The sequence below is a fragment of the Dasypus novemcinctus genome, chromosome 18 (assembly GCF_030445035.2).
Source record: "Dasypus novemcinctus isolate mDasNov1 chromosome 18, mDasNov1.1.hap2, whole genome shotgun sequence".
In the NCBI taxonomy this organism is placed as follows: domain Eukaryota; kingdom Metazoa; phylum Chordata; class Mammalia; order Cingulata; family Dasypodidae; genus Dasypus; species Dasypus novemcinctus.
The window spans coordinates 2,614,279-2,634,055 of record NC_080690.1 but is presented as its reverse complement, the minus strand read 5'-3'; the positions used below and the strand labels follow the sequence as shown (position 1 = coordinate 2,634,055).

Below are 19,777 nucleotides of genomic sequence, written 5' to 3'. Positions count from 1 at the left end.
TCCTGACCCGTGTGGAGCTGGCCCGTGTGCAGTGCTGATGCGCAAGGAGTGCCCTGCCACGCAGGGGTGTCCCCCACGTAGGGGAGCCCCAAGCGCAAGGAGTGCGCCCCGTAAGGAGAGCCACCCAGTGCGAAAGAAAGTGCAGCCTGCCTGGGAGTAGTGCTGCACACACGGAGAGAGCTGATCAGCAACATGACACAACCAGGGGAGACACAGATGCCCAGTGCCGCTGACGAGATAGAAGCAGACAGAGAAGAACACACAGCGAAGGGACACAGAGAGCAGACAACTGAGTGGGGGGCGGGGAAGGGGAGAGAAATAAATAAAAATAAATCTAAAGAAAAAAAAAAGAGCATTTAAGATCACACAATGGTACTGCTAAGGTGAAGCGGCAGCGCTCGGCCAGAGAAGCCCGACACAGCTGGGCGCACTGGGCCTCTGCGGCCCCGCTCTGGCCAGGGCGGCATGCGAGACGCCCTGAGGGCAAGCGCCCCACGTCAGGGGCCTTACCTCACTGTGCCAGGAGCCTCCGGCAGCTTCGAGGCGCCTCCTAACCCCTTCCTGGAGATACGCTTCAAGCAAAAGACAGACTGTGAATAGGACCAGCTGTACGAGACCAGCGGGCAGGGCCGAAGCGGGAGCAGCTCCCTCAGCGCACTCAGGACAAGGCACCGTCAGGGCGGTGAGGAGCGCGACCCGCAGGCAACCTTCAAACCTGGTGAGGCGGGCGCCCACCCGTGCTTCCTGCCGGCGAGGGCCACGGGCACTGCCCAGACTGCGGGCTCCGCGTGCCGCCGCAAGCGCGGCCAAGGCGGCACTTCAGCTGGAGGCTAGAGGAGATGAAGGCGCAGCCCCCACGCGGTCTCTGTGGCGCTCCCCTGCAGGCTCTGCCCGGGCCCAGGGCTGGACTTCCTGCCCGCACCGCCGGAGTGGCAGGGGGGCCAGAGCAGGCTGTGGCTGCGACACCCTCCATTCCGGGGCCCTGCGACGACAACGGGCTGGGGGGCCAAGCTACACCGAGAGGTGCTGGCGTGCCAGCACTGCAGGATGCTCGCAGAGCCCCCACAGGCTGGGGGGAGGTAAGCACCGGCAGCATCGCCCTGAGCGCCCCCCACCGGCCCCCACCCCTGCCCCCACCCCTCACCTCTGTCCTGCCACTTTACCCCACAAATACCAATGGCCTGTGAAAATCCTCACAGTCACTTTAGAGTACACACATTTTTTCATGGAAAAAAAAAGGTGTCTTTTTGGAACCTACAAATAGCTCCACACCACTCACTGCCTCGGTTGACTCTTCAGGCACTGTCCACGTCCCACTTAGGACGAGCGTCCCTGCTGCTGGAGGAGGAGCCCAGGGGGCGCGGCAGCGTGGCCAGGCCAGCTCCGCGGGAGGCCAGGCTCTCTGCGGGGCGCTGCACTGGGCGCTCCAGGAGCCCCTTCCCACAACAAGCCCACCTCTTCCCCCTCCCCTGTGTAGGCGAGAGCCCCAAATCCCACCCTCGGCTACGCCCGACACGCTCAGGACGGCCGGCGCGGGCTGGCCGCAGAGCAAGCAGGCCGCGAGGCAGGGGCAGGGTGTAAGGGGTGCTGCTCGCGGCCCACCGCGCTCCTGTGGCTCTGCACGCGGGCCCAGCAGGCCTGTCCACAGCGCGTCCACGGCTCAAAGCCCAACTCGGTGCGCTCTGAGAGGGCGCGCCGCACACAGGCCTCCGCGTGGCCAGGGCGCCACGGGGCTGCTGGGCCTGCGGGGGGTGGGCCGAGGGAGGCGCGGGGCGTGCTGGGACGGCCCCATGGTGCCCAGTCTAGCTGGAAAAGCAGTTAAGTCAGGCGAGGCGTCGCAGCAGAGGCCCCGCCTCCCGTGCGCCCCGGTGTGGCTGACCGCCGGCCGCCAACGCCGCCCGAGCGCTGCCCGAGCCCCGTCCCTGCAATCGGGGGGAGCTGGCTTCCCCAGCAAATACACCTGCCACCAGAAAAGGGACTCTGCTGCGACGAGCAGTCACTACTTCCAAACAAGCGGCAGCAGCCTGAGTAGTTTTCAGTTAGGGGAACTACGCTAACAAAGCTCTCTCAAGCGCCAACGCTCCGGGCGGCACCAGGGGGACGATGTCACCCCAACTGTGCTGACAGCAGCTAGGCAGGATGTAGCAGACTTTTCTTCATCTATAAGCGCCGGGCACTGAGTGCACACACGCAGGACCTTTGCCCACTGACCCAGGCCAAGGTCCTAAGGCCCCAGTCGGGGACGCAGCCCAAGGCGGTGCACAAGGAGACGGGTCCCAGCTTTACAGAACAAAACGACGAGAGCCCGGCAGCAGGTGAATGCTCAAATCCGTAAGCAACCTACACCGATTAAATACTATGCAGTCTTTAAAAATCAAGTTCAACAACAAAAGGCACAGAGGGAACCCTCACACTCTGTACGTGAATTGTGTGCACACAACACAGGCCTTGAAGAATCTGCACCAAACACTGGCAGTGTTTCTCTCGGCGACTTTCTTAATAAAGCATTTCTCTGTTCTCTAATTTTTCTACAGGGAACAGTCAAAACATTAAAGACGCTAAGTCTAAAATAACTACCTCCCTAGAAGATGTGACCAGTATAGAAAAGGTAGGCTAGAAGCATGCACTGAAAACCGGAGCCATGCCTGCACCCACCCCCACCCCTGCCCCCACCACCCACCTGAGCTGGGCCAAGGCGCGCCCCCGCCCCCACCCTGAGAGCCACACTAGGAACAAATAAGACAACTTCCAAGAAAGCAACTTGGTGGGGGGGGCGTGGCGCAGGAAGCCAGGGAGCAAGGGACGTCACGGGGGAGCCTGCACCTCACCGACGGGGGGACAAGCCCACCCTGGGTGGGTGCACAGCCTTCCTGGCTGATGCTTAGCGGATGGCCCTCAAGGTCAAACCACAAACTCTAAATTCTGGTAAATGGAACATTCATTTATTTTCAATTCATTTTCCAATAACTCACCCAAAGGAGGAAAAAACATCTGCTAAATATTTTTAGTCAGTGGTGAAAAATACCTATAAAAACTTTAAAATTGACTTGTAAGCATTTTACTAAAATAGTAATTATGAGTTTCTAAAAACCAGAATAAGGAAATAGATAGTTTAATAGTGACTGTTATTTGCTGACGTGGGCCAAATGAAAGCCAATGCAAACCAAAGAACCATTTTCCACGTAAAAACATTCCTTTTAATATAAGTTTTTTAAATCCTAGAGCTCTACTCATTAAAAAAAGAAAAGAGGAAAAAAGATTACTGCTTCAAAATTTCCCCCAAAGATGCCAAGTCCTTCGCTGGACGCGCTCCGGCCAAGTTCCTGTTAAGTGAACTTCTTCCAAGTGAATCTTACTTTCCCTTTTGATTTCCACTAGAAAGATAGCGCCGCCGGCGCCCTGGAGCCTCCACCTGGAATTCCCACGCCCTCCTCCACTTGCCGAGGAGCGTCACACGCGGCTGCCGTGCCCGGCACACACTTCACCCAGCACTGCGGGGGGCCCGACGCAGGCCCTGGAGAGGCCCGGGTCCAGGGCGCAGCATGGCGAGGGGCATGGCGCCCGGGCTGGGGCAGTGGGCAGGGGCCCCTGGGCGGGGGCCAGCACGGCGGGCGGCCTACCCTGAGCGCCCCGCAGACCCCCGGGCCCTGCCGGGGAGCGCGTGCCCGCCAGGCGGCGGCGCCGTCCTGGGCCCTGCTCTCCCGGCCCGTGTGCTGCCACCAGCACCCTTCTTCCTCCGACCCCCAGCACCGGGACTGACGCCCACTGTGCGCCGGCGTGAGCGCTGCCCGCGTGTAACGCACCGCCAGGAAGGAAGAAGGCGTGAGGCGGCCCATGGTGGAATGCCTGTGGCACGGGCAAGTCCAAGTCCAGCAAAGCTGGGAGAAAACACAAATAGGCAGCCAGAGGGACACAACAGAGAAAAGCATCCACTTCTCAGGCAGGAATTCCAAAGCTAAACGCCTGGGATAAAACCAGCGGAAAGGTGACCCCCGGGGCAGGGAGCCCGCCCGCTGGCCTGGAGGTCAGAGGAGCTGGTGTCGGTAGCCTCTGGGGCCCAAGGGCAGCGGACCCTGCAGAGCTCCGGCTCTGGCCACCGTGGACCAGGGGGTCAGCCGGGAGGCCACGGCAGGACTGCCGCTCGGCGCCTTCCTTCACTCGCCATCTCAGTGACCTTGGTGGGTTCTCCCAGGACAGGGCAGGCAACGGGCAGCGAGTGCGGGTGGGGCAGGGGTAGAGAAATCCAGGGTTGATAAAGGAGGTTCCACGTTAGCAGCAAAAAGCAACAGACAACGGTGCAGGAAAGAGAGGCCCTTTTAAAGGCGGAAAGTCCAAGGGCACTGCCATGTGGCAACAGACCACCCCCTCTTAATAGACGGGGGCAGCACTGCACTTGGGCATAAGACAACACACCCCCATCGAGAAAGGCTCAATGAAATCAAGTGACGAGTGTCACGCTGAAACAGGGAAAACAGCTGCTGGAAGGCTCCGCGCGCCCTCCCGTCACGTCACACTGTTAGGACCTTCCACGGCCCTCACTGCCCAGAGCTCAAGGGCCACAGTGTGTCCGAGGCTGCTGCCACCCGCAGGACTCCGCCAGTCAGAGGCACCTCCCATGGGGCTGCCACTGATACTGACCGCTTTCCCCAGTGTCATCTTCCACCGCCTGCGATGGACCGTTCAGAGCAGGGAGTCCAGTGAAACGGCCGCTTCACGACCACCTCGGGATGCTAGCGCCACCTAAGTTCAGTTCTGGAGCATCCGGCCTCAGGCTGGGAAAGGGCGGGCACTGCAAGGAGCCAGAAACACGTGGAAAGCCCCCGGAGTTGGGGGCAGGTGTAGCTGAGGTCCGGAAGTAAAGCAGGTCCCCGGGCTTTATTTCCATAGGCACGGGAATCCTGCCCACTGAGTCCTTACTGGAGAGCTGCTACGAACAACGTAAAGCCGCCCCGCGAGCCAAAGGGGCCAAATCGCTGACCACCAGTCCACAGGGAAAGAGCAGAGCAGGGAGGTCTGCTCAGGTAAGCCGAACACAAGAGACATCCGGGCCTCAAGAAATTCCAGACTCAGGAAGCAAACGTGGCTCAAGCCCTTGGGCGCCCGCCCACCACAAGGGGGGCCCCAGGCTCAGTTCCCGGTGCCTCCTAAAAAAGACGAGCACGACAGCCAGCTGACACAAGGAGCTGGTGTGGCAAGCCGAAGATGACAACACAATTAGGAAACACAATGAGACACAAGCAAGGGCGGCTGTGGCTGTGGCTGGGCCGGCGGCTCCGGCCTGAAAAGCCAGGCATCTTCACTCTGGTGGACACCGGCTGCTGGGAGGTGAGGGGGAGCCCAGAGGGGAGCCCCTCGGCAGGCCAAGGCCGGGTCCTGCCCGTCAGCCCTGCCTGCGGCTCCGCGTGGGCCCTGAAATGGGCATGCGTGGGGCAGGCTCCGGGAAGCCAGGCGCAGGCCGCCAGGCCCGCGCAGAGGAGCCGGCTGCCCGTCGACACAGGCAAGCGCCTGGAGCCGAGTCCCGCCAGGCTCCTCTTCAGTCAAGAGGGCCAACAGAATCTGGCGTCTCCCCCAGGCATCCCCACCAAAGGGAAGGACACAGGACAGGCCCACCCACGCCCAGCGGCGAAGGCCAGCGACCGGGCTGACCGCCCCACACGGGCACACGGAGAGAGGCTGGGGCAGGGACACGCAGCAACTAGGAGCGGGAGCAACGGAAGCCCGAGCTCAGCACGCAGCACCTGGACGGAGAGAGCACCAGGCGGGCTACGAGCAGGCTCGGTGGCCTTGGAGCCCGGTCAAGAAAGTAGCCTGGCTGAAGAAAGATTTGGGGAAAAATGAACAAAGCTCCAGGGCCTGTGGGACAATAGCAAGGTTTAAATACATGTAACGAAGTCCCAGAAGAAGAGAAGGACCGAGACAATATTTTTGGAGAAATAACAGGTGAAAATTTCCTAAGGTAGTGAAAGCCATAACTTTACAAATTGACAAAAAGCTCAGAGAATGCCAAACAAGATAAGCTCCGCAGACGACGACACGCGGGAACACGAGTCAGGAAGGACACTGAAAGCAGCCGGAGGAGCCCCACGCTCGAAACCAGGGAGGACCCGGCAGGTCTCCACTTCCGACGCACAGCAGGAAACACCACTGCCCACAAAGACGCGTGGTGCCAGGGGAATTAGTCTTCAACAGCAGAAGCAAAAGCAAGGTGCTTTTTGATAAAAGAAAACTAAGGCAATTTCTTTCCAGTGGGCATGCACTACAAAACATGTTGAAGAGGGAAGTGGATGTGGCTCACCTGATGGAGCGTCCACCTACCACAGGGGAGGCCCAGGTTCAAACCCCGGGCCTCCTGACTCATGTGCAGCTGGCCCATGCACAGTGCTGATGCGCGCAAGGAGTGCCCTGCCACGCAGGGGTGTCCCCACATAGGGGAGCCCCACGCACAAGGAGTGCACTCAGGGCAAAAAAGCGCAGTCCAGGGGGAAACGGACTTGGCCCAGTGGTTAGGGCGTTCGTCTACCATATGGGAGGTCCACGGTTCAAACCCCCGGCCTCCTTGACCCGTGTGGAGCTGGCCCATGCGCAGTGCTGATGCGTGCAAGGAGTGCCGTGCCACACAGGGGTGTCCCCGTGTAGGGGAGCCCCACGCGCAAGGAGTGCGCCCGTAAGGAGAGCCGCCCAGCGCGAGAGAAAGTGCAGCCTGCCCAGGAATGGCGCCGCCCACATTTCCCCTGCTGCTGACAACAGAAGCGGACAAAGAAACAAGACACAGCAAATAGACACCAAGAACAGACAACCGGGGGAGGGGGGGAATTAAATAAATAAATAAATCTTTTTAAAAAAAAAAGCGCAGTCCACCCAGGAGTGGCACCACACACACAGAGAGCTGATGCAAGATGATATAACAAAAAGAGACACAGATTCCTGGCACCGCTGACAAGAATGCAAGAGGACACAGAAGAACACACAGCGAATGGACAGAGAGCAGACAACGGTGGTGGGGGGTGGGGGGGGCGGAAGGGGAGAGAAAGAAATTTAAAAAAAACAAATCTTTAAAAAAAGGAAAAAAAAAAACATGTTGAAGAAACACCGCCAGATGGAGGCACATACCAGAAACCTCACCTCTAGGAAGGCATGAAAAGCCCCAGAAACTAGCGAGAGTGGGTAAATACAGAAGACTCTTTTTTCCTCTTGATTTTTCAAAACTCGATTCATCCCCATAAATAACGCATCTGCACGGTGGGGTCTCGGTGGTCTGGGGCACAGGGCCCGCTAGCTGGGGCAGACACGACAGGGGGACCAGGGTGCGCTCCCGCGAGCGCTGAGGCTGTCCGAGGCGGCCCCGCGGACCTGAGCAGGCCGAAAAGGGGGTGCCCAAGGCGCCCTGAAAGCGCCGTGCAGTGAGCCGGCCCCGCAGGGCGCTGTGTCCAGCGCAGGACGTTCCAGAAGGAAACCTTCCTCAGCGCGGGGAAGAGTGCAGCAGGGGCTGCCTCGGGGCGGCGGGGACCAGCTGTGAGACGGCGGGAGACGTCCTGAGCGACAGCTACCATCTACGCCTTGACTAGTTTGTGAACACGGGTCAAGTGGGAAAAAGCCCTCAAATCTGTACATTTCACTCAGTGCACACTTTACCTGAAAGTAACAAAAACACAATACTGGACTGTAGCGCTGAGGGGCCTCAGCTAGTTTTTGTAACTGAATGAATAAAAATAAGTAACTGAGGGTAGGGCAGGAGAGGAACCAGGCAGAGGATGCACTCCCAGCAAGGAGCCAGCGGCAAGGCTGGAGGGAGCGGGACGCCGGCAGGGCCCCCGGCTCGAGGGGCCTCGTGCTTCCCACCGCCCAATGTGTCTCCGTTCCTTCGTGGTTCATATTCTTCAGGTTTTCCCTCTCATTTCTAATAATGTGGTAAAAATTAACTTATAATTTTGGCTTCACATAATAAACATATCCACCTACTAATTTCACATTGTGGCAAATTAACCGCTCTGTGTCTGTTTACTCTGCTAAAATGAGGGCAAAAGTAGCACCTAACTCCCTGCCTTGCGGGGATTAAAGTCCGGCACAGGCTATTTACAAGTGTTTGCACAAAGCAACTACGTGAAATGTTACCGCTGGCATCCAGCCCTTCTTTCTGATTACCAATTCTCTACTCAACTGTTTATTTAGTACTTCCGAAAGGAAACAAATCACTCCGGTAAACTGGCCTTCCCAACACAAATATTAAGTACGTTGGTTCATGACCTTCAGACCTATTCTTTAGAATAAAGAAAACACAAATGAGTGCTTTCTAAAATCCCATACTTTGCTAAAGTACCCATGCATGAAAGACTTTAGATCAAGAACTGAGTAAAAAGCAGACTACCCGCCCACAGTGTTTTGTGTCCAGGTAGAGCAACACACACACCACATGGTGCTTCCCACACTACTTCAAGACAACAATTTTATTAGCTTTATTACAGCTAGGTGGTTAGCATTAGTCCCAAATTTTAAAATTTTATAAAATATCTAAAACAGTTTGGGGGGATTCTCTTCCCCATAAATTACTTCTCTTCCTATTTCAAACAGTTTAGTCTTTTTCTAGTCTAGACTAAATATGTCTAGAAGTAGTTCCTATATATACATGTTTTAATTACAGTCACTGTGAATCAGTAAGTAGCTAAGTTTGTGAGAATGTAATTTCCTTCCAGTAGTTCTACTGAAGTTTTTATATAAAACCCCCAAAATCATCAGGAAATGAATCCACAATGCTCCATTCTCGCAATTAATCCAATATCACTGTTTGAAATATAAGAGAAATATAGGATAAGCCTCAACTGGAATGATTAGCAGTCCTTCAGGTTACTGCCTTTCCATAGCAAATTAAAATACCTAGGCTTGCCACGATGTCAGGTTCTGTGAACATTAAAGGCCTGTAGTTAAGTGTTCTTACTTTGAGAACTAAAACGTTACTCTGGAAAGTGGGCTCCTCCGTGCACGCCCCGTGGCGGGCGAGTCTCCTAGGGCTTCATATAAACAGATCCTGTTAGGTGTCAAGAACCACGGGCTCTGGTGACTGAGAGAAAAGACAGTCTCTGTCCCCAGACAGGTGAAGTCCTGGGAGAGGAATTTAAAGGTACACGCTTGCCCAGGCCAGAGGCCGAGGACAGTGTGTCCGAGCACAGCAGGGGAGGCGGGGGCCACAGGCCACGGGTGTCCAGCGGGGAGAAGGGCCTGTGCGAAGCCCAGCGGCAGCGGGTGGGCGCGCACGAGGAAAGCGCCGTGAGGGCAGAAGGCAAGGGCAGGGCGGCCGCGCGGGAGCACACTGGCCCGGACCAGGTCAAGGTCACTGCTGTTTCTAAAACTAGCCGAGGGCCCGGCTCTGAACGACTGAGCAGCGGCCCTGGAGACGGTTTTAATCTCTGCCCCGGCCCCCTGGCACAAAGCCCCAAGTCAAAGTCCACCTGCAGATGCGCGCTGTGCCCGTCACGCCCGTCAGGCCAGCGCGCTGTGTGCACCCGTGGTCACGCCCGTCAGGCCTGTGCGCTGTGTGTGCCCGTCAGGCCAGCGCGCTGTGTGCACCCGTCACGCCAGCGCGCTGTGTGCCCATCACGTCCGTCAGGCCAGCGCACTCTGTGCGCCCGTCACACCCGTCAGGCTAGCGCGCTGGTGCATACAGAATGGTGCACACTGCACGGTGTCGACGGAGGACCCGGCTCTGAGGATATGAGGGCCGACGGGACGTTGTGCCAACCTGGCTGGAGGGATGAGAAAAGAAGGGAAAATGTCTGAGAGGCCTGTGGGAGCAGGAACTAGAGGAAGGAGCTCCCTGTGTGGCCTCCGCGGAGCGAGCAGTCCACTTGGGCACAGGGAGTGGAGCCATCGGTGAGACTGTGAAACCACAGCGGAAAAGGCCGTGAATCACAAAACGAAAGGAAGAGAGGAGCAGCAGCGCCGGCAGGGCAGCTCGAGGCCAGCCAGCGGGCGGCGGGCTCAGCAGCGCCGCGTCTCCGGGAGGCACCGCCCAGCAGTGCGTGCTTTAAAAATGGGGGCAGTGGACGTGGCTCAAGCGACCGGCATCTGTCTACCACATGGAGGACCCGGGCTCGATCCCTGGGGCCTCCTGGTGAAGGTGAGCCAAGCCCGCGCGGGGAGTGATGCAGCAAGACGATGACGCTGCAAAAGAGATGCAGGGGAGCGTCAAGGCAAGGTGCGACAGAACCCAGGAACTGAGGGGGCACAAGTGACAGGGAACCTCCCTCCCACATCGCAAGTCCCTGGGATCAAACCCCGGTGAAGCCGAGGGGAGAAAACGAGAAAAAACAAAAAGAGGAACAGACACAGAAGATCACACAGCGAATGGACACAGACGGCAAAACAGCGGGGGGGTGGGGGGGGTAAGATAACAGCTCTTACGGTGACAGACACAACAAAAAACAAAAACACAGACACACAGAAGACTCTGCAAGACTCTCCCCTAGAGAGCCAATGTGCAGGAAAACCACAGGACTAATAGGAGGCTAAAAAAAAGATAAGGGTGTGGAGAGCAGCCAACACCGGGCAAGCGAGAGGCCACTCCAGACTGACACCAACGGGACAGCACAGAAACCCAGAGGGGTCTGACAACAGAGATCTCACATCTGTGAGGGAAAAGATGGATTGCTCAACAAATGGCACGGGGACAACTGGGTAGTCATCTGGAAAAAATAAAGCTAGCTTTGTACCTTACACCAAAATAAATTCCAGATGGATCAAACACTTAAACGTAAAAAGTGAAGCCGTACAAGCTCCTGTGCCAGAAGACACAACAGGAAACATCTTTATAAAGTACGTAGGGAAGGCACAAAACCCAGAAGCCGTAAAATTAAAGATACAGATGCTATTTATAAGAAAAACAGACAGAATGGCAAAGCCAAAAAATAAGATAAAAACCAAAAACAATTACTTGTAACTTACATGGGGACAGTTTTTATGAAACTTAAGTCCTTAAAAAAACCAAACAGTAAGAACCAACAGCCCAAGAGAAGTGGGCAAGGCTGTGGGCAGCTCACCAAAACAAACAAACGCAACAGCTCACCTGGAAGACGGCGCCTCACCCCTGACAGAGAAGAGCCCCGTGCGACACTGGGTTCCTCCCCGCCTAAGCCCACGGCAGCCGAGGCATGACTGGCCCTGCCGGTCAAAGGCAGGTGCAAACAGCTACTCCTGGACACGGCAGCAGGAACTGAGGAAGGCAGAGCTCACAGACGCACCTGCCGCCCGGCCTCCCTGCACGGCACGCTTGTGACACGGGAACTGGCACGCTCACAGACAGCTCCTCGCTGTGCCGCGTGTAAGCAAGAGCAAGCGTCCAGGAGGCAGCATCCTCTCGGGTCAGGCAGCGCTGGCCATGGGCTGATCAGACCCTGCCCAGGTGAGAGGCCACCAGGGGGACAGGGGCAGGCCGTGCGCAGGGAGACCCATGTGCGTGTCGGCAGCACAGGCCCCTCAGCAAGGCTCTTCCAGAGCTGGAAACGAGGTTGTCTCCAGAGGGGCCTGGATGGCCACAGAAGAGAACAAGGCCTGGGCCTCAAACCTTCTGCCACCCTGCCTGCACCCTTGGTGGGACTTCGCATCCAGCACCCTTTTGTACCTTTGGAATCACTTACCTCTTCATTTTTAAAGGGCCACGCTCTGTATCGCTAAGTGCGCATGTGTGCCCGGGGGCCTTACAGAACACTGCACATACTGAGAGCCCACTCGCAGCTAAGCGTGCAGTATTTTCAGATAATGTGCAAATGTGTCTCTAGGGAAGCACAAAACGACTGGCAGGAGATGGACTACCCCGCAGGTTGGGTGGGAAGGTTTCTGTTGGGTGCAGGCAGGGTGGGGGATGCCCAGCTATGAAGGGACAGAGTAAACAGTGGTCAATAGAGGGGACCATGTTGAAGGAAGGGTTTTGTCTTACAAGAAGAACCAGGCGGTGGACTTGGCCAGTGGATAGGGCGTCCGTCTACCACATGGGAGGTCTGTGGTTCAAACCCCGGGCCTCCTTGACCCGTGTGGAGCTGGCCCACGTGCAGTGCTGATGCGCGCAAGGAATGCCGTGCCACGCAGGGGTGTCCCCACATAGGGGAGCCCCACGCACAAGAAGTGCGTCCTATAAGGAGAGCCGCCCAGCGTGAAAGAAAGTGCAGCCTGCCCAGGAATGGTGCTGCACACACAGAGAGCTGACGCAGCAAGATGACGCAACAAAAAGAAACACAGATTCCCGTGCCACTGACAACAACAGAAGCGGACAAAGAAGACGCAGCCAAAAGACACAGAGAACAGACAACCGGGGTGGGGGTGGGGAGAAGAGAGAAATAAATAAAATTTTTTTTTTTTTAAAAAAGAAGAACCAGGAATACGTCATTTACATGCCACGTGGACAAGCCACGGCGGTCACAGGTGGTGTGGGTGAGGGGCAAGAGAGGAGGCCGCACCCCTGGGTCAGACCGCTGACCTGACAATGGCCCCGAGGAAGCAGAACGGCGTGACCAGCCTTCGATGGGGAGGAAGACTCTTCCTCTGACACAGAAGAGAAATTCAGGGTGGGTGCAGGCACAGGTGGACACTCGAGGGGCTCAGGGACCTGTCTACGAGCCTGCAAAACCCCCACCTCCCCCGGGAAGCCACCCTGAAAGGCCAACCATCCGTGGCCAGCATCCCGGCAGCCACAGAGCTCCTGCCCGCAGGCACGAAGCCCAGGCCTGCGTGGCCACGCCTCATCACGGGCCGCGCAGCCACCAGCATGTCCGTTACCTGAAGGTACTTGGCCGCGCCCGTCTTCCCGTCACCCCAGCATCAGGCCTTTTAACCCAAAGTGATTCTAACTGCCAAGATCAGCCTATTTTATAACTTCATTACTTATCTTTTTCCTTTTTCATAGGAAATGTTAGGTCTCTCCAAAATTGAAACATCTACAGGGACTGGGAAAAATGAAATAACTTGTTAAAACTCATTTCTAAACTGATTATGTCAAGGCAAAAGTCCCAAATCAGAAATCCTTCAACGATATGTAAGCTAATTAGTGAACGTGGTGCGACAGTTCTTAAACAAACAAGAAGGTCCCAAAAAAGAAACAGCCATGGAATATTTTTCCAAAACCTAATCCATTTTAGGCAAAAAAGAATACCAGGAAAGTGGATATGGCTCAAGTGACAAGGCCTCTGCCTACCACATGGGAGGACCTGGGTTCGATCCCTGGGGCCTCTTGGTGAAAAAGAAGAGGAGAGGGCGAGCCTGTGCGGCGAGCCAGTGCCCACGTGATGAGCTGAGTGGCCATGTGGTGAGCCACGTGCCTGCACAGCGAGGCAAAGTCCACATGGTAAGCCAGTGCCCATGCAAATGAGTCACACGGCAAGATGATGATGCAACAAGAAGGACAAAGGGAAAGAGTGTCAAGGTAAAGCACAGCAGAAACCAGGAACTGAGGTGGCACAAGTGCCAGGGAGCCTCTCTCCACATCAGAGGTCCCCAGGATAGAATCCCAGTGAATCCTAGAGGAGAAAGACGAGAGGAGAAGACAAAAAGAGAAACAGACACAGAAGATCACCCAGTGAATGGACACAGAGAGCAAAAACAGTGGGGTGGGTGAGGGGGTGGGGAAGAAAAAAAATAAAGTGCATTTCCTTGAAAAAAAGAAAAAAAGAAAAAATACCAAAGCAGAAATTCCTTTTTCTAGGCATATCAGAAAGGCTCCTTTGCTCTGTTGCGGTCTCTAAGTAGGCCAGCAGGCACCCATTCCTTAAGCAGACAAGTACCAGCCTCTGGAACTGTAAGACTCGTGTGTTAATTTGTTGGAAAGATGTATCTATTCATCCAAAATGCCCTCAATCCCAAGAAAAGGTAAATGAAGTGCACAGGGCTGAAGAAAAAAGGGATAAAATGAAGCCTAAATAATGCTCTTCAAAGACTGCAGAAAACAAAGCTCATGTCAATGTTCATCACCAATTATTGCCACATCTGTCCAAAGGACATGATGACATGACGCATGATAAAACTTCCAGTTTCTACAATTACACTCAAGAGCACAACACAGACACGGCGCTCAACAGAGGTCTGTGGAGGTGACTCATGCAAACACGAGGGCAGAGGACAGTAACGACTGCGCCACACGCCCCAAGCTGCCAGGCTGGACGGCGTGACGGCCAACTCCTCAGACACACACTTGGGTTTCCATCTTCAAGGAAAGTGGCAGGAAAGCAGTTATAGACGCACCCAGGGCGCCTCACTTCCCAGCACACGCACGTCACTAAACAGAGAACTTGGTCTTTCAGACCCATAAAAGTTGGCAAAAGAAAAAAAGTCAACCTCTCACAAAGGTTTCTGTCTTCTGTCGAGTAATAAACGAGGTAGTGCCAGGCCCGGCCCGCGGGCTCCGGGACGCCGTGAAGGTGGCCCAGCCGGCGCGAGACCGCTCCTCCCAGCACGGGCGGCCCCGGCCAAGCCCCCCGCCCCCCGGCGACGCCAAGCATTCAGCGCCACTGGCCAGGCACCTCGGGTGAGAGGAGACCCCAGGCGCCACGTGCACCTCACCCGATAACCGAGCAACAAGGGCCCTGGCCGCCTGAGCCGCGCCTTGGGCGGGAGGTCAGCAGGGCCATCTGGGGCACTCGTAACACCCAAAGTCTGCGTGTCCACAGCACTGACCACCAGGGCGCCCCAGCTACCCACAGACCACAGCCCAAGGCAGACACCCCACTGTGGGCACATGGTCCTGGGAGGGCCCCCCGCCATGCCCCAAGGATCCAGGGCCAGAACCCTGTGCTGTAGAGCCTGGAGGCCGGGGACGCATGTCCACGCGCTGGCGCAGGGCCGAGCCACTGATGCCCGGCATGCCAGTGGGAGAAAGAGGGTCCCCAGGGGAGCATCGACAGCATTCCAGAGACAGCACAAGCGTTGGGTATGAGGGCACAAAGCAGAGAGCCATGAGCCAGAACAAAACCTTTCACCAGAAGAAAGCACGTGAAACCACCCAGAAGCCACGTGGGGAGCCGCCCACGCAGCAAGGCGCTGACCTGCAGCAGCACAGGTGAGCCTGCCCGGCGCAACGCCGAGGGGACAGAGCCAGACACCCAGGGCTGCGCACACAGGATTCCACATAGGCAGAAGGGGGGCTCGTGGTGGTCGGGGCTGGGGGAGAGGGGCAGGGGGCTCCTTTAGGGTGGTGAGAAGGTTCTGGAATGAATGGTGACGGACGCACAACTTGCTGTGGACACTGAGGACTAATCGACTACACGCTTTCAAAAGGTGGACTTTATGGTACGAGAACTCTACTACAACACACTGTTATTTAAAAAACAAGCAAATACCACGGCACTCTATCACTGACATGAAGAAGAGAGGGTAAAGGGCAAATCTAAACTATTTCCAAACGGTGGCTATTTATTTAAATGATGCGAGAGAAGCGCGCGCTAAGTCCATACCCAAAAGTCCCGTTTTAGGGGCATAAGCCAAGCCGATTACTGGAGAATAAAACCACTTCACTCTTCCCTCAATTTCACTGCTTTTCTTTAAGAGAAAAACACCTATTTTAACCTGCTCACACTTTTAAACTGTTTCTAGGAGTCCTCAGAGCCGTAAGAATTTAAAATGCACAGTGACGGTTTTGGTGGGAAAGGTTAATGCATGATGTCATCCAGAACTCACCAATCGCGTGTGACTACTCGTCGCATCGCTGCCCATGAAGCTCCATGTGGAGAGGACACGCGCAGCCCTTCGCTCGTCGTTCCAGACATTTCCGCACCTGCTGATGACCATCCTGAGCTGGCCAAGTCGGCGCCGCCTGAAGAAAGGCCCTAAGAGGGAGCTGACCAAGGCGCAGGAGGACAGCAGGACGCGCAGCCGCAAGGGAACGGCTTGGGGACGTATACACGGCGCGGAGGCAGGCGCTCCCGATGCCGGCATCTGGTCCAAGGCCGTGGGCATCGTGCTTGCTCGTCAACGACATATCTGACGCACCGCGGGCGATACATGACAACGAGCACGCGACCACCATGTGCAGGGAGCCAGCAGCCGTGCGCCGGCTGCTGCCCAGGGAGCTGGCCGAGCACACCGTGTCAGGGGCACAAGGCTGTCACCACGTACACCAGCGCCACATGAGCTCTGACCACAGGGAGAGCGCAACCGGGTGGCCCAGACACCAAAGGCTGTTTCCAGAGCCATCTCCTCTTCACAGGGAGGACAGGCACTCGTTTGCTCCTTCCTTAAAGCCAAATGTATTTTTAATCTAAACCTTGGGTAAATCTTTCTTGGTGTAAAGGTTATGATTTTGGCTACTAAATTGGTATTTCGAAGTAAAAAAAAAAAAGACCTACCGACGGTTTAGAGAAGCAACTGCAGGTAACAACTGTCTCAGAAAATACAAGCGAAAAAGCTAAAGTTTAAGTAGAACAAGTAATTAAAAAACGACTTAAGTTAGCTCTAAAAGACAAGCACAAAGTCTCTAGGTCAAAGAGACTAAAACTAAACACAGACAGAAATGTAAGGGGCTGCTTTTTCAGGATTACACTCAACATCAGAACTAGAGAAACCGGGATGACGCACACGCACGAGTGCCAGGGTCCCCCGAGCTGCCCAGCACTGGCAGTGAGGGCGAGTCGACGGGCGCAGAAAGTCCGCCGTGAAAGGAACGAGTTTAGAGGTAACAAACAGGGCGCAGGCCGAACTAAGCACCCCCGCTTTTCTGAAACACATAAGCAATGACTCCAAGTCACGCCTTTGGAAACCTCTTTAGTAAGCGCCCTTCAAGACTTCTCCACTTTTCCAAGGCTGAACCACCATTAAATCCAAGTAGTCTTTCCAAAACCAATTTAGAAAGCATGCACACTTTCTGGCCCAGACTTAAATATTTTGCTCCAAAACAGTGGGGCCTGCTTCACAAGTTCGTGCTCCCCTATAGACACGAGCACAAAACCAGGACAAGGACTCTGAGCACCTGCTTTACAGCCCCAAAGCCAGCCAACGAGCAGGCGAGAGCCCCTCTGCTGTGGCCAGGGCGGGAGGTACCTGGCCTGGGTCCCCCGGCCGGAAAAGGCAGCTGTCGGCCAGAGGTGGGTGGTTTAGACGAGCCCCTTCCTCCAGGGGCTAGTCCCTATTTTTGCTTGACAGAAAAAAATCTCCCTGGAAAAAGTAGTTCAATTCTGGACTTGGTTTGCTGCCCCCACCCCAATAACCGTCTCCCGCTTTGTAAAGGGACGCACGCCCATGGAACTCCTCCAGGGCTGCCCCGTTGCAGGCCCGTGGACCCAGGCCGGCCGCCGTTCCCCCAGGAGCTCCCAGTCGCCCGCCCCCCAGCCCCCGGCTCCCTCCGGGCAGGCCCGGTGTCCAGCGACCGGCTCATCACTTGCTTAGGGCTGGACTAACCATCTCCTGCTCGGCAACAACGCAGAGTGCAGGTGGGGACCGTAGCCTGAGGAGGCGAGCCACCGTCTCGGAGGAAAACGTCACCAGCCGAGGGAGACGGCAACAAAAACCAAAACCAACGTGAGCAACACAACCACTTCTTCAAGAAAAAGATTTAAAAAGAAATTTTTTTGAAAAGCCACAAACCAAGGTTGAAAGGCAGCTTTAAAGAACAAAACAGGCACAAGGGTTTCCAGGCTGCAAAGTCGTATCGGAGTTTCAGCTTCAAGGACCTTCAAGACGAGAGCGGGAAGACCTCGCCAAGAGGCACGGCGCTACCTGCATCTGCCGCCACCCGACTTCCTCAAGAGCCCGCCTGTAGCGCAGATTCCCCACGCGCCCACCATGTGACACGTTTAGACGGAAGGTCAAGTTTCAAAGTGGATGACTACCTGCCTGTCCTGTTTCTGTCCCGAGACGGGGCCTTTCAACTCAAACTCCCACTCCGTGAGCCCAACAGGGGACCGCAGCCGTGACACACCCGTGACCTCGGGGCAAGGGCAGCCAGGTCGGGGACCCTCCTCAGCACATTCCCATGCAGGCAAGGCCCGACAACTTTTGTCTGCTACAGCTTTGACCAGTGGCCTGGCTCTTAAAAAATAAAACACACATGCACAGGCGCACGCCCGCATCCATGTCCACACGCAGGCGCACACTCACACCCGTGCACACACAGGTGCACACCCCCACCCCCACCCCACCGGTACATGTCCACACACACAGATGCACGCCCACGCCTGTACACGCACCCAGGTGCACAGCCTCATCTAAGGACACACAGAGATGCACGCCCACATCCAAGCACACACACACAGGTGCAGGCTCACGCCCATGCACACACACAGGTACACGCTCACGCCCATGTACACACACAGGTGCATGTCTGCATTCACGCACACACAGGTGCACAATCACATCCCCACATCCACACGGGTGGGTGCACGTGCACACATACGGGTGCACGCCCATGGACATGCACACACACGGGTGGCGTGCCCCCATCCGTGTCCACCTGCAAAGGAAATGGAAGCCGGAGGCAGGCGGCACGGGGCCTCCTCGCGCGCAAACGGCGCGGGGCCCCCGAGGGTCTCGAGCAGCGGGCTCCAGCTCCCCGCGGCCGCCAGCCCCTTCCTGCCCCCGTGGCGAGCCCCAGCGCGGCCCCGTTGTCCCGCACCACGAGCCCGACGACGGGACAAAGGTCCGGGGAGGAAGAGGCCGGCGCGGCCCTAGGCCGCCCCCCGCCCCGCGCACCTTGTGGCAGGCCGGGCAGGTGGGCGCGCTCCTGCCGCCGCTCAGGCTGCTCTGGATCTGCGTGAGCTCCTGGCGCAGCACCTGCTTCTGGTGGAAGCTGAAGGCGGGGTGGTTGGAGGCCATGGTGAAGAGCAGCAGGAACTCATCGCCCGTGCGGCCCTCGTTGAGCTGCAGCCCGTAGTTGTGGATGATGGAGTCGATGTGCGTGAGCGTGCGGTAGAGCACGCCCGCCGCCTCGCGCTGCTCCGAGCCCAGCAGCGCCAGCGACACCAGCAGCTTGCTGCGCACCACCTCGTCCGTCAGGTTGGTGAGGCTGCCCAGGTCGGCCGGGTTGTTGGCCTTGATCTCCGAGTCGCGCAGCGAGTGGTAGTCCTTGCGCGCCAGGTCCTCGAGGCACGAGCCGAGGAAGCGCAGCTCGAGCGGGATGCACAGGTCCAGCAGGCCGCACAGGAACTCCACGCGCTGCGGCGACGGCAGCTCGGCGAACCAGCGGTACACGCCGTCCCTCTGCAGCGGCCCGCGCTTCTCCACCATGCTGCCGCCGCCGCGCCGCCGGCCCGGCCCGGGGGGCGCGGGGGGCGCGGGCGGCGCGGGCGGGGGCGCGCGCGCGGGGCCCGGCGCCGGGGGCCGCGCCGCCCGGGGCGCGCGCGGGGCCGGCGGGGGCGCGCGCGGCGGGGGCGGGGGCGCGGGGCAGCCCCCCGCCAGGGGCCGGCGGGCGGGCGCGCGCGGGGCGGCGGCGGGGGCGGCCGGGGGCGGCGGCGGCGAGCGGGCTGGGGGCCCCCGCTCACGGGGCGGCTCCTGCCCGGCGCCCGGGCCCGGCGGCGGCCGGTGCGCGGCGGCTGCTCCTCGGCGTCGTCGGCGGCGTCGCCCGGGAGGCGGCCGCCCCCATCTCCCCCCGCGCCGCAGGGTCTGTCACAGCGGGCCGCCCCCCGCCGGAGGCCCCCCGGCCATGCCGCCGCCGCCGCGCGCAGGGGCCGTTACCGGCGCCGGCTCGGGCCCGAGGCCGCCGCGTCGCCTGAGGCGCCCCCGCGCAGCACCGGCGGCCGGAGCGCGCGCGGCCGGCGGGCGGAGGGATCTGCGCGGGGCCCGCTCGGCGCCCGCCGCGGACGGATCCGGGGGA

At 57.8% G+C, this 19,777-nt stretch overlaps 1 protein-coding gene across 1 annotated transcript in view; it reads right to left on the bottom strand.

Annotated features, from left to right (window-relative positions):
- Window positions 1–19,191, bottom strand: part of ZCCHC14 (zinc finger CCHC-type containing 14) — an 85,532-nt gene extending 66,341 nt beyond the window's left edge. Inside the window, exon 1 of the mRNA XM_004474094.3 lies at window positions 18,658–19,191. Within this exon, the coding sequence (XP_004474151.2) occupies window positions 18,658–19,191 (534 nt within the window). The remainder of the gene's footprint in view (window positions 1–18,657) is intronic.
- Window positions 19,192–19,777: the final 586 nt, after the last annotated feature.